Raw genomic sequence first — 14,254 nt, 5'->3', positions numbered from 1 at the left:
CATGCTTCACGGTTGGGATGGTGTTCTTGGGGTTGTACTCATCCTTCTTCTTCCTCCAAACAGTGTTACTAATGGTTTTCTTTGAGGCTGTGGTCCCAGCTCTCTTCAGGTCATTGACCAGGTCCTGCCGTGTAGTTCTGGGCTGATCCCTCACCTTCCTCATAATCATTGATGCCCCACAAGGTGAAATTGTGCATGGAGCCCCAGACCGAGGGAGATTGACCGTCATCTTGAACTTCTTCCATTTTCTAATAATTGCGCCAACAGTTGTTGCCTTCTCACCAAGCTGCTTGCCTATTGTCCTGTAGCACATCCCAGCCTTGTGCAGGTCTACAATTGTTTCCCTGATGTCCTTACACAGCTCTTTGGTCTTGGCCATTGTGGAGAGGTTGGAGTCTGTTTGAGTGTGTGGACAGGTATCTTTTATACAGGTAACGAGTTCAAACATGTGCAGTTAATACAGGTAATGAGTGGAGAACAGCAGGGCTTCTTAAAGAAAAACTAACAGGTCTGTGAGAGCCGGAATTCTTACTGGTTGGTAGATGATCAAATTCTTATGTCATGCAATAAAATGCAAATTCATTATTTAAAAATCATACAATGTGATTTTGTGGATTTTAGTTTTAGATTCTGTCTCTCACAGTTGAAGTGTACCTATGATAAAAATTACGGACCTCTACATGCTTTGTAAGTGGGAAAACCTGCAAAATCGGCAGTGTATCAAATACTTGTTCTCCCCACTGTAACCTCTGTCACTGTAGTGCACCAAACAACTCACCAATCATAGCCTAGCTTAGAGGCTGGAACTAACACAGGGGCATGAAAGTGTTTCTGCGTTTCATTCTAACAGAACCTGATCATAATAATAAGTCACATGATATATCCAATTGTGCGTCGTGAAAATTAAAGTTCTTATCTATTGAATGCCAAAAGGTTCATAGTCATCAGCTCAAGACGCTGTTCTCTTGGATCCATGGGTCAAAGACGCTGTATTGTGTATTGTACTATTAAGCTGCTTCTTACGTGTCCTTGGACTGCACCATAAGGTCATCTGACGTATCAAACCTGGTGTCAAAATCATTAAAAGGACACTCATGGCACTTTTTAAGTATCCTTATTCACACTATGTCATGTGGCATTAACAATAAAGTCTGTCAAATAAGTTTGCATTCTTTTGTTCACCAATCAGTTTGTTTGATTTTAATCACTGACAACGGAGAATAATATTGAGCTTCCAATCATATACTGACTTTTTTATATAATTTCAATTATAATATATACTACTTTGTTTGTTTGTTTTATTTACCTCAACATGAATGTAATGATCTGCTTTCCCACTGAATTGTTTGTCTGGAAAGTATATTTTGGGAACACTGATAAATAATCATTTTTATTTGGGGTATGTCTTTCTGGGCACTCAAGGACATCTTACATATTAAAGACATTTACAAAATGTTGTACACATACAGGAAAAAAAAAGAGACTTAAACCTGGAATCAGTTGTAGTACAGTGGGGCGAAACAAAAAAATATATATAATAAATTAAACTACATGTTAAAAGTTTTCTGGAAAAGCTAACTAACTTGTCTGCCTGTCGAATGTGTGGTGGAAGCACGTTCCAGAGCCTAGGTGCTGAGCAGGGAAAAGCCCTCACGCCCATAGTTGATAGGTGGAAAGGAAGGGTGACAAGAAGACCAGCAGAGGCAGAGCAGTGGGAGCGAGAGTAGACATAGCCAGGCAGGAGGTCGGAGAGATCAGCAAAGCAGATGGAGCGAGAGGGGACGTACCCAGGCAGGAGGTCGGAGAGGTCTGCAGAGGCAGAGCGGAGGGAACGAGAGGGGACATTGGCAGGAGGTTGGAGAGGTCAGCAGAGCAGAGGGAGCGAGAGGGGACTTAGCCAGGCAGGAGGTCAGAGAGGTCAGCAGATGCAGAGCGGAGGGAGCGAGAGGGGACTTAGCCAGGCAGGAGGTCAGAGAGGTCAGCAGATGCAGAGCGGAGGGAGCGAGAGGGGACTTAGCCAGGCAGGAGGTCGGAGAGGTCAGCAGATGCAGAGCGGAGGGAGCGAGAGGGGACTTAGCCAGGCAGGAGGTCGGAGAGGTCAGCAGATTCAGAGCGGAGGGAGCGAGAGGGGACTTAGCCAGGCAGGAGGTCAGAGAGGTCAGCAGATGCAGAGCGGAGGGAGCGAGAGGGGACTTAGCCAGGCAGGAGGTCAGAGAGGTCAGCAGATGCAGAGCGGAGGGAGCGAGAGGGGACTTAGCCAGGCAGGAGGTCAGAGAGGTCAGCAGATGCAGAGCGGAGGGAGCGAGAGGGGACTTAGCCAGGCAGGAGGTCGGAGAGGTAAGTAGAGCCAAGAATATGGAGGGGTTTGTAGGTAAGGAGGAGGGTCTTGAAATCAATTAAGTAGATCACAGGAAGCCAGTGAAGACTGTTAAGAATGGATGTAATGTGTTCAGATGATTTTGTACAAGTGAGGATTCTGGCCCCTGAGTTCTGAACCAGTTGGAGTCTGTTGGTGAGTTTTTTGGGAATACCGGTGAGTAGAGTGTTGCAGTAATCGAGTTGAGAAGTGACGAGGGCATGTATGAGTGTTTCAGTGCTGGCGTGTGACGGAGAGGGTCTGAGCCTTGATGTTGCGGGGGTGAAAATATGATGTCTGGGTCATTGTTTTTATGTGTGATTCAAATGAAAGGGAACTATCTAGAGTGACACAGAGGCTTTTCAGTTGAGTTGACAAAGGCACTCGCAAACCATCAGTGGTGATGCTGAGGTTGTGCGGTTTGGGGGAGTGTGGATTTAGAGCCAATGAGCAAACATCTGTCTTATTGCTGTTGTGTTTCAAGAGGTTTGTGTTCATCCAGTTGTGAATGTCTTGGAGGCAGTTGATGAGGCAGGTGGGAGTATGAGCAGTTGTGGGTTTGGTGGAGAGGTAGATCCCAGTTTCATCTGCATAGCAGTGGAAGTGAATATTGTGATGTCGCATAATCTTGCCCAAGGGTAGGATGTATATGATGAACAGGAGAGGGTCAAGCACTGACCCCTGGGGGACACCCTGTGTGACAGTCACACAACCTTGATCTGTGAAGTTTCAATTGGACAAACTGTTGACGGTCAGTGAGGTAGGAGAAAAACCAGGAGAGTGCCATACCTGTGATACCGAGACCAACCAGACCATCTATGAGAAGATGATGTGAGATGGTGTCAAAGGCTGTGGTGAGGCCAAATAAGATGAGGATTGATAAAAGATGAGATTCTCTGTAGCCAGGGTGAAGTCTGAGATGGAAGTAGTTTAAGTCGGGCCCTGTAAGGTGTTCATGTAGGAAAGGATACCTTGTGAAATAGCTAGAAATCTTGTAAAATATCAGTTCTCTTTTGGACAGTGCATGGACTTCTTTTTATTGAATTAATGCTTATTTGTATTCGTTATAATGTTAAATAATGTTTAAAATCAAAACTCTAACTGCCCAAATAAATGGCACAATATTCCTAGGTGGCGTTAGACATTAGCACAGTAGTATTTCTGAAGGCAGGTTTGGAACATGCGTATTTATGTATTTATCTTAAATAGTTGTGCATTTATGGTGCCATTACTAAATATTCAGTAAATTTTGTAAAAGTTTCCTCAATGCATGACCCTTATACTACACTTTAAACCAATGAAAAGAAATGTCTTCCCAGTTTGTGTGCTCTTCATTAGCATTAATTAATAGTAATTAACCATTTATTAAAGGCATTTTTGACCAATATCGTAAAGTGTCAATTATATGAAAGATTATTAATGGATAATTACAATTTTTGGGCACTTGGTTAGCATTTCTTGACTATACCCCAAAACAACAAATATCAAAAATGCACATGTGGCCATTTTCTGCCCATTCTGAAATAAAATATACTTTTTATGTCAGTAAAAAAAAACAGCATAATTTTCAGCTGTCTGAATGGGGTGAGAGACTAGAGTAAGTCATCTATACCAACCTCCAACACGCATTAAATGGCATCTGTTGTCCACAATTTAGAAGCAATATTCTTGATGAATGTCCATAATCAGGCTTCCAAGAGGATCATTTGGTTGGCGGTTTATCATTCAAATGCTTTTAATGAATGCTTATGTACTATCAAGTAATGCTACTTCAGAGCCCACCAATGTTAGTTATCCAGTAATTATCATTCATATAGTTTACACTTTACAATCAGTGTCACATTTAAGTAAAGATTTACTACAATGAAGTTATCCTTATGAAGAATTTAAAAAACCTTGGTTACATTTATTGCCATTGGTTTGTATCATACCATAAGTGTCATGCATGCAGTACTTTTAGTAAATATTTCCTCACTATTTAGTAATGTCATCTTGAGTGTGCACAAGCATTTTTAAGGAATAGTAATAACTCAAAAATGAATACATTTGTGTTTGCCCAATGTTCCCAAAGTGTTCTAAAATAGAGGATTACACGCTGGTGGGTGAGCAAGTTTGTAATATGTCCAAAAGCCGAACAGAAGCTTTGAATTACAATCTAATTGTTATTGAAGCTATAGATGTGTATTTAAACATTAATAAACATATACAATAATTTAATAAAAACATTAACTGTTAATACATTTACTAGAATGAATAATTATATATGTATCTGTCTTTGTTAATATTAACAAAGATGAATAAATGTAGTACTGTTAGTTATTGTTAATTAATATGACAGCGTGCAGTGTTATGTAATAGTTGTCTATGAGGCCCCAAATTCTTGCAGATGGTATAGCTGCCCATTTGTCTTGGGGAAAGGCCTCCAGGTCATGCAAAGTCTTTGGTCATCTTGCATCTACAGTACGTTTGAGATATCCCCAGAGGGGCTTGATGATATTAAGATCAGGAGACTGTGATGGCCACTCCAGAACCGTCACCTTTTTCTGCTGTAACCACTGGAGGGTCAACTTGGCCTTGTGCTTAGGGTCATTGTCGTGCTGGAAAGTCCAAGAGCGTGTCGTCGGGCATATTGTAACCCAGCTTTTTTTGTGGCATTGGCGCAGTTAAGGCTTCTTTATGGAAACTTGATCATACAGCTCATTTTTGTTCAAGTATCGTCATATTGTGCTCCTTGGAACAACCACACCGTCTTTTTCCAGAGCAGCCTGTATTTCTCCTGAGGTTACCTGTGGGTTTTTCTTTGTATCCTGAACAATTCTTCTGGCAGTTCTGGCTGAAATCTTTCTTGGTCTACTTGACCTTGGCTTGGTATCAAGAGATCCGCAAATTTTCCGCTTCTTAATAAATGATTGAACAGTACTGACTGGCATTTGCAAAGCTTTGGAAATCTTTTTATATCCTTTTCCGTCTTTATAAAGTTCCATTACCTTGTTAAGCAGGTCTTTTGACAGTTCTTTCCTGTTCCTCATGGCTCAGTATCTAGCCTGCTCAGTGCATCCACGTGAGAGCTAACAAACTCATTGACCGTTTATGCACAGACACTAATTGCAATTTAAAAAGCCACAGGTGTGGGAAATTCACCTTTAATTGCCATTTTCACCTGTGTGTGTCACCTTGTGTGTCTGTAACAAGGCCAAACATTCAAGGGTATGTAAACTTTTGATCAGGGCCATTTGGGTGATTTCTGTTATCATTATGATTTAAAAAGGAGCCAAATAACTATGTGATAATTAATGGCTTCATATGATCACTATCCTTAAATAAAATGTCACAATTTCTGCCAGGGTATGCAAACTTATGAACTGTGTATCTCTACATCCTGCGTCACCCAGGTGATGGTGAGAGGGAGAATGAGGGGAAGCAGGGGGAGAGGGGGTGTTGGGGGACCTTCGGAAGGAGCTTTGAATAGAAGTGTTAATGGGAGTCTTTCAGAGATCTGGGGAGGAAGTCATTTACAACCCCCTAAAGATGTGTGCGGGTGTGTGTGTAAGATAGGCCATGGGAGGCTGTTTTTATCTGAAGGCTCTCCTGTGTTCACATAAGGACTCTTCCAAGAATGATGTCAATATAGCCCATATGCAAATGACGGTATCTGTCATGTTGCATTTGGGGATGGACTACATGTAGCTGCTGAAAAGGAAGTTGTGATTTACCGTATATTTTCCATTAAGGAAAAATATGTATCCATGTTTTAAAAATAATTATTAAAATGTATTACATTTCTTTTTGTAGATATTTTGGGGGTTTATTTTATAAATGTTATTGACAGGACTGAAAGGAGAGGCTAGGGAGACAGGTATGTAGAAAGAGCAGGGCAAAGTCAAGCTGTGAATAAGATAAAAAACCCTTCTTAAGAGCCCAGAACACCAGACTCGGGAACCAAAATGGATGGCATATGTTACGTTAGGTAATACCAAACAGTGGAGAAGTACCGGTCACATTTAATATTAATGGTGCGCCTGATTTCTGACTGGAAATGTAAACGTGTGGTAATGTATCTGTCTGTGCGTGTTGTCAGTATGCCTGGGCACAGACATGCAGCTGGCCCTGCCCTCCAGTCTGGAGAACCAATATGAGACCTTGCGGCTGCTCTACACTGGGTGCCAAGTGGTCCACGGCAACCTGGAGATCACCCACCTCCAGGGAGAACCGGACCTCTCATTCCTACAGGTATGTGTGTGTGTGTGTGTATGTTCAAGTTTTATTCCCCACAATGGGTTGTGCACAGGGTTTAATACACCAGGAGTCCTCATATGTATAGTAACCCATGGTAAATCATGGCTTGTTAGGACACATCTGGTACGGGTTTTTTTTAAGCTTGGGGTTAGGGTTAAGTTTAGGGTTAAGATTCAAATGGGGGTTTAAGGTTAGGGGTTATAGAAAATATTTTTAATGGAAATACATTTGTTCCCAAAATGTAGAGTAACACGTGCATGTGTGTGCATAGAAAATCCCCACAAGTATAGTAAAACATGGAAAGTCTGACCTTTAAGCTATTTTTAGCGTAGGGTTGGAATTTTGCCCAGGTTTTAAATAGATTTTGGGGTTATGGTTAGGATTAGGTAAAATAGGATTTTGAATGGGAATAATTTTGTGACCCATAAGGTTGGAGATTCCACAAATATCTGTATGTGTCGTAATGTGAATGCGTGTAATGGTTTGTCAGTTGTGCCGCATTTCCACAGGTGCTTTATACTGGTACCAGGGCGACACCGGTGTCTAATGCTAATGTTGGCTCTAAACTTTCCTGTTTCCACTATACGTTTGGTACCATGGACTTAAAGAGGGGCTCAGGTGGGGAGGGAGGAGTAAACTATCAGCGCAATTTGTTTTTCTGGTTGCGATGCACATCGCTATTCGAATTGCACAACATGCCACGTTTTCACAGCACGTAACGCGTCAACTCGCAAACCCCGCCCTAAGTCCTAAAGTCTGGGGCTTGGCACCAAGTGAGACCCGGGCTACTCGGCCACTGCCTAGTGGCCGACTAGCGCTGGCCTGTGTCAATGGAAACAGAAACATTTTTGGACTTTAGGGTAAAACACCAGTGTTTGGCACAGTCTTTCAGTGTACTCACTGATCTGTCTTACTTTCCTTCAGTTTTCTGCATAATAAATCACAGTATCATTTCTTTCAGTTAGTCCTATGCAGGAGTTCAACTGTTCTCCCCTTTTATCAATGGCTTGGTTTGTCTTGTCAGAGGCCCCAGGTCGGCAGGGCTTCCACACGCTTAACCAGTCTTTTGGTCCTAAAGCAAAACATCCACCGACACAGGGCAATTAAAAAGTATTAGCTAATTAAATTGACATTAGCATTCTTATTGTTGTTTAGCTAGCTACACATCCAGTTGGTTACCCACCCCTTCTCCCTCCGCAGAGCATCGTTGAGGTGCAGGGCTATGTCTTGATCGCCCACGTGTCCGTGAGCATTGTGCCGCTGGACAACCTGCGCATCATCCGTGGCAGCCAGCTGTATAACTCCAGCTACGCCCTAGCTGTCCTGGACAACACACTCCCCAGAGGGGGGCGGGGCCTCAGGACGCTCCGTCTCCGCAATCTCACAGGTAAAAGGGATTTCAAAAGCCGCCCAACAAAGGCGTTTAGTAGGATACTTATGGGCCAGTTTTCAAATAACGGCAGGCTTTTCTATCAGGTTCTCCCATGGCCAATATTGAACTAAGAATTTCTTCCCCCATCCCCTTAGAAATCCTGTTGGGTGGAGTGATGTTTTGGGGAAACCCTCAGCTCTGTTTTCCGGACCCCCAGCACATGGAGTGGAGGGACACACTTCATGAAAAGAGGACAGACACCAAATACCTCCGCTTGCAGGCCCGTGCCCTTAACTGTGAGTCATTGTTCCTGTAATGGGAGTGTAAACACACACACACTGGAATATTTGCAGTCAATTATCATCTCTGACCGGTCTGCCCTTATGGCTGAAGTGTGGTCGGCTTGTTTAACGGTCTGTCTCCAGAGGTTGTTGTTCGGTCAGCACACGTCCCCGCCTGTCTCCGGTCAATGTTTATTCAGGCCAGTGTTGACCATCTGTCTCTAATTTATTTTTGTCCCAGGTCCAAAGTGTTCCACTACCTGTGAAGAAAGGGGCTGCTGGGGAGAGACAGAACAGGACTGTCAGACCTGTGAGTCTGCCTGCCTGTCTGTATGCCTGCCTGCCTGTCTGTATGCCTGCCTGTCTGTATGCCTGCCTGTCTGTATGCCTGCCTGTCTGCATGCCTGTTTGTCTGCATGCCTGTCAGCCTGTCTGTCTTTTTGCCTGTATGCCTGTCTGTATGCCTGCCTTTCTGTGTGTCTTTCTGTCAGATCTATGAGTATGTTTGTCTGACTTGTGCCTTGCTGTATGTTTTGTCTGTCTGGCTGCCTGTCTACCACTCATTGAGTCTGTCTTTGTCTGTCTGTATGTCTGCTTTTCTGTTTGTCCATCCCTTCTTTTCTCAATCTGTTAATTCGTCTTCACATTCAGTGCTGCTTGAAAGTGTTTGAAACCCTTGTGTAATTATTTATTTGTTTAGTGTTCACCATGAAATCTTTATTTAATCAGAACCATAGTTTTTTCTATCTGACATAAATGGTTTATAGTTACTAATATGTTGTTTTAGAGGACATTGTGTTTAGAAGGTTAACAAAATTAAGAACAAATTAGTTTAGATGCAAAAATAACTGAACCCCAAATTGCATTGGTTAAATCTTGTAGGTGGGTAGAATCAGGTGGGTAAATAATTGGGTACCAAATGAACAAATTAAAGGAGGGAACCTTAGGAAAGAGTTTAGGTGGAATTCTGACAGAGACAAGGAATCTGGTCAGTTTGGTGTTACCCTTACCGGTGAATGCAGAACACACCATGCCGAGAGAAAAGGAAATCTCTTTCAGAAGAGGGAAGTTTGAGCAGATCAGTTTGGGGAAGGGTGTACAACCATCTCAAAAAGATTTGAGCTCAATCCATCCAAGTGAGGCAAAACAATTTACAAATGGAGAGCATTTAACATGACAGCAACTCTGTCTACGAGTGGACACCCTTCCAAAAATATCCCTAAGATAAATAATAAATCACATAAATGCCAACCCAAACGTAACATCTGGAGATTTTCAGACCTCTGTCATAATTCAGGGAGTCAAAGTTGGTGCCGAACATTTTTCTTCCAACAAGACAATGACCCAACACATTCATGCAAATTTACCACTGGGGAAAGATTGTCTTTTGATTTGTGACTGTCAACATTCTGACCTATCCAGCCCTCAAACATAATTTGATTTGGCTGAGTTCTGTAAGGAGGAGTGTGCAAAGAACTCTAAAACATTGTCAGCAACATTAGCGGCTGTTGGAGAGTTTGCTTCAAGTTATTGCTGCTACTGGAGGTGTCACGTTATTGAATTTAAGGGGTTCACATATTTTTGCACACGTGAAATCTGATTTTTGTTGTTGAAATAACCTCTTTTGTTCAAATAACAATATATGATTTTTGTCCTTTAGATAAGTAGTACATTTTTATATTTTATACAAAAATATTGACCAATCACTGTAGGGTTTGGTCAATATTACTTTCAAGAATCAATGTATCCATTTTTTTTAAAGACATTTCTCCCCCATCATTTTTTATTTTTTTTGTATTACAGAGATTAAACAACAGCACAATGTTTCTTCCCCAACCCCCAATTTATCAGTTGCTCTCTCATCCTATAGTAACCCACGTGGGCTGTTCATCGGGGTGTCTGCGCTGTAAGGGAAATGAGTCCAGTGACTGCTGCCACAGCCAGTGCGCTGCCGGCTGCACCGGGCCAAAAGACTCTGACTGTCTGGTGAGAAACAGTGACGCATGCACAAACATACACACAGCAACTCCCCGTCTTAAATATGAACAGTGTCTCATTAGTTCTGTGACCAACCATCAGCAGAAGAAAAGAAGGAACTGCTTTGCCAATATTTCAGGAGAAGCTGAACCTTTCATTGGGCCACTGCAGTATCTTTGGGCACGGCGTCAGCGAAATGCCAATCTGATACCTAACATGTCTTATCAGTTTCTTCTGAGGAACTTCTAAAGAAGTGCCTGTTTTTTTACAGTCATGTCGTCACTTCAATGATAGCGGCACGTGTAAGGACAACTGTCCTCCCCCAAACATCTACGTACCGACCACCTTCCAGTCCATACCCAACCCCAACAGGAAGTTCAGCTTCGGAGCCTCATGTGTCAAGACATGTCCCTGTGAGTTTCTTTCTTTCTTTTACATGCTGTACAATGCCAAAGAAAACACAGAAATATATTTTTTAAAATTGATTATTGCCAAGTGATATGTCTCTGTAATCTCTCTCTCCCTTTCTCTGTCTGTAGATAACTACTTAGCCATTGAGGTTGCCTGTACCATGGTGTGTCCCAAAACTGACCATGAAGTGATTATCACCCAGCCTGATGGGAAGGAGACTCAGAAGTGTGAGAAGTGTGAAGGGGATTGTCCAAAAGGTACTTTTATATGTTTGACTTTGGATGTGCTCTCATGTGTTCCACATGTACCGGTAGGATTTGTGCCGGCTAATCGGCCTGATTGTGTCTGGGTGTGTTACAGTGTGTTACGGTCTGGGCATGGGTGATCTCCAGGCCTCCTCCTGGGTCAGCTCGTCCAATGTGGCCCAGTTCACCGGCTGTAAAAAGCTGTATGGCAGTCTGGCTTTCCTTCCTCAGAGCTTCACAAGGTAACATTTTAATGTATTTTTTGTTGGTTTATCTGACCCACCAAGACACCAAGTATTGATTTGTCCTTGCCAAATTCAAACCTGGTCTGAACCTAGGTGGACATCATGCTCAATCATGCAGAGTAAAGTATTTGAAATTATTTAAAGTCCTGTTTGAACCCAGCTGTGTAAGTATCTGGTCCAGTTGTGAATCACTGAGGGATGTGTTACGGCAGGGTTGGGGTCCATTCTATTTCAATGGGGTGTTCTTAGCTTTTCTTTTTGTCCTTTAATGTGTGTTCTCCTCTGTAAACTCTCCTGTATTCTTATTTATTTGCTGTCTTCCTGAGTATACTGAAATTGAAATGGAATGGAAGAACTTGATCTTGGTGTAAATGTCGCATATGGAAGAATTGCATTGATAATTAGTTGTATGGCAGTACGCTGGGTTATGCCAGAAAGATCATCACCTTAGTCCCACTGAACTGTAATGCCGGTGATCATGTCCATATTGACAATACTCTCTGTTCCTCTTTCCAGGGACTCAAATGCTAACGAGACAGGTCTGACCATCAGTGAAATGGAGGCGTTTAAAGATCTGGAGGAGATCACTGGTACGAAACATCTGATATGTAGTACCTGTGCAAAAGTCTTATGTCCCTGATAATGCCCAGATGAAAAGGTTTACACAAATTTAAGTGTTTATTTGCTTACAAAAACACAATATAACATTAGAAATAATACTGTGGGTCAAACATACCCGCAACCCTCAAATCAGTGTTGCACCAACGACCCCAAAAGAAGCTCCGGAAGAATCTGGAAGCTACCTGCTGGGTCAGCCTTCACACATGACTCTCTTTCGGACTTTGTCAGTGAAGACATTTACAGTAGGGCAAAAAAGTATTTAGTCAGCCACCAATTGTGCAAGTTCTCCCACTTAAAAAGATGAGACAGGCCTGTAATTTTCATCATAGGTACACTTCAACCATCCATCCTGAACAAATCCTAATGCGTTAGTTGTCTGTGGTGAGACTCAAACATGGGTCCCCTGCATGGGAGTCGGTGTCTCTAACAACTACGCTATTTAACAAGAGTCAGTCAATTAGTCAGTCAGTCACATTCACTCTTTTAAAAAAATATATTTATTTGCATTTTAATGAGTGAAATAAGTATTTGATCCCCTCTCAATCAGAAAGATTTCTGGCTCCCAGGTGTCTTTTATACAGGTAACGAGTGCTCCTAATCTCATCTTGTTACCTGTATGAAAGACATCTGTCCACAGAAGCAATCAGATTCCAAACTCTCCACCATGGCCAAGACCAAAGAGCTGTCCAATGATGTCAGAGACAAGATTGTAGACCTACACAAGGCTGGAATGGGCTACAAGACCATTGCCAAGCAGCTTGGTGAGAAGATGACAACATTTGGTGTGATTATTTGCAAATGGAAGAAACACAAAAGAACTGTCAATCTCCCTCAGTCTGGGGCTCCATGCAAGATCTCACCTCGTGGAGTTGCAATGATCATGAGAACAGTGAGGAATCAGCCCAGAATTCACAGGAGGATCTTGTCAATAATCTCAAGGCAGCTGGGATTATAGTCACCAAGAAAACAATATGTCGTGAAGGACTGAAATCCTGCAGCACCTGCAAGGTCCCCCTGCTCAAGAAAGCACATGTACAGGCCCATCTGAAGTTTGCCAGTGATCATCTGAATGATTCAGAGGAGAACTGGGTGAAGTGTTGTGGTCAGATGAGACCAAATTTTAGACCTTTGGCATCAAAAACTCGCCGTTTTTGGAGGAGGAGGAATGCTGCCTGTGACCCCAAGAACACCATCCCCACCGTCAAACATGGAGGTGGAAACATTATGCTTTGGGGTTGTTTTTCGCTTAGGGGATAGGACAACTTCACTGCATCAAAGGAACGATGGACGGGGCCATGTACTGTCAAATCGTGGGTGAGAACCTTCTTCCCTCGGCCAGGGCATTGAAAATGGGTCGTGGATGGGTATTCCAGCATGACAATGACCCAAAACACACTGCCAAGTCAACAAAGGAGTGGCTCAAGAAGAAGCACATTACGGTCCTGGAGTGGCCTTTCTCCAGACCTCTGTGATTGCCAACAAGTGTTTTGCCACCAAGTACTAAGTCATGTTTTGCAGAGGGGTCGAATACTTATTTCACTCATTAAAAAGCAAAAAAAAATGCTTTTTTCTGGATTTTTTTTGTTATTCTGTCTCTCACTTTTCAAATAAATATACCATTCAAATTATAGACTCATCATTTCTTTATCAGTGGGCAAACGTACAAAATCAGTCGGGGATCAAATATTTTTTTTCCTCACTGTATGCTACAACATTGACATAGTGGGGTAAGTTCAAGCACTTCTTGTTTATCAGCAAATTTTCCTAGATTAGAGTTATACTTCTAAGGTGCCATAACTAACAGCAACATGTCATGTAAACCCACAGAAACGTGCATACACATTTCATGGCAAATGCCTGCGTACGTGCACTCAAATGCACAAACACCCACAGCCATTTACAAAAGCTCTTATCTTCTTTCGGGAACAGCCCTGATTCTGTAATGTATGTGTGTGCATGTATCCCCTACAGGATATCTGTACATTGATGCGTGGCCAGCAAACTGGACTAACCTGGGTGTATTTGAGAACCTGAAAGTGATCAGAGGAAGAATGCTCTACATGTAAGTCTTTGGAATTATCACTGTCTCTCTGTTAATCTGTCTGTCTGGCTAACCTATCAGTGTCAGTTAATATCTAACTTTCTGGCTGTCTCTTTTAAATTACAAATCCCAGCGGAACCCCAGAGGAGACCACACCACTAAGCAAAATAGCTTTCTTACATCTTTTTCACATCTTGTAGGGATGTTCCTCCTGTCAGGCCATCATTGTTAATAAATAAAAGTTAAATAGAGGTTTAATCAGTTCTGACATTTTTGGTTCAGGTTCCAAGGATCTAGTTGAAGTGTTCTTTGAGTTATAAAAGCTAATGATTACCTGGTCCTCTATCTGTTTTATTCAGCAAGCTTTCAGTTTGGTCCCATAGCTTTTGAGGTCGCACCTGCCCATCTTCTCCCACCCAGGGAGGTTTTGTTTGACTGGCCAAATATTTATTGCATCATAAGTATTTGG

At 42.4% G+C, this 14,254-nt stretch overlaps 1 protein-coding gene across 1 annotated transcript in view; it reads left to right on the top strand.

Annotated features, from left to right (window-relative positions):
- The window catches only part of erbb2 (erb-b2 receptor tyrosine kinase 2), a 44,255-nt gene that overhangs the window by 11,401 nt on the left and 18,600 nt on the right, over nt 1-14,254 (top strand). Inside the window, exons 2-11 of the mRNA XM_029119987.2 lie at nt 6,435-6,586; nt 7,793-7,979; nt 8,120-8,260; nt 8,487-8,555; nt 10,116-10,231; nt 10,494-10,635; nt 10,762-10,890; nt 10,994-11,120; nt 11,640-11,713; nt 13,716-13,806. Of these exons, the coding sequence (XP_028975820.1) occupies nt 6,435-6,586; nt 7,793-7,979; nt 8,120-8,260; nt 8,487-8,555; nt 10,116-10,231; nt 10,494-10,635; nt 10,762-10,890; nt 10,994-11,120; nt 11,640-11,713; nt 13,716-13,806 (1,228 nt within the window). The remainder of the gene's footprint in view (nt 1-6,434; nt 6,587-7,792; nt 7,980-8,119; nt 8,261-8,486; nt 8,556-10,115; nt 10,232-10,493; nt 10,636-10,761; nt 10,891-10,993; nt 11,121-11,639; nt 11,714-13,715; nt 13,807-14,254) is intronic.

The sequence above is a fragment of the Esox lucius genome, chromosome 5 (genome assembly GCF_011004845.1).
Source record: "Esox lucius isolate fEsoLuc1 chromosome 5, fEsoLuc1.pri, whole genome shotgun sequence".
Taxonomy (NCBI): domain Eukaryota; kingdom Metazoa; phylum Chordata; class Actinopteri; order Esociformes; family Esocidae; genus Esox; species Esox lucius.
This window is presented reverse-complemented; position numbering and strand designations above follow the sequence as displayed.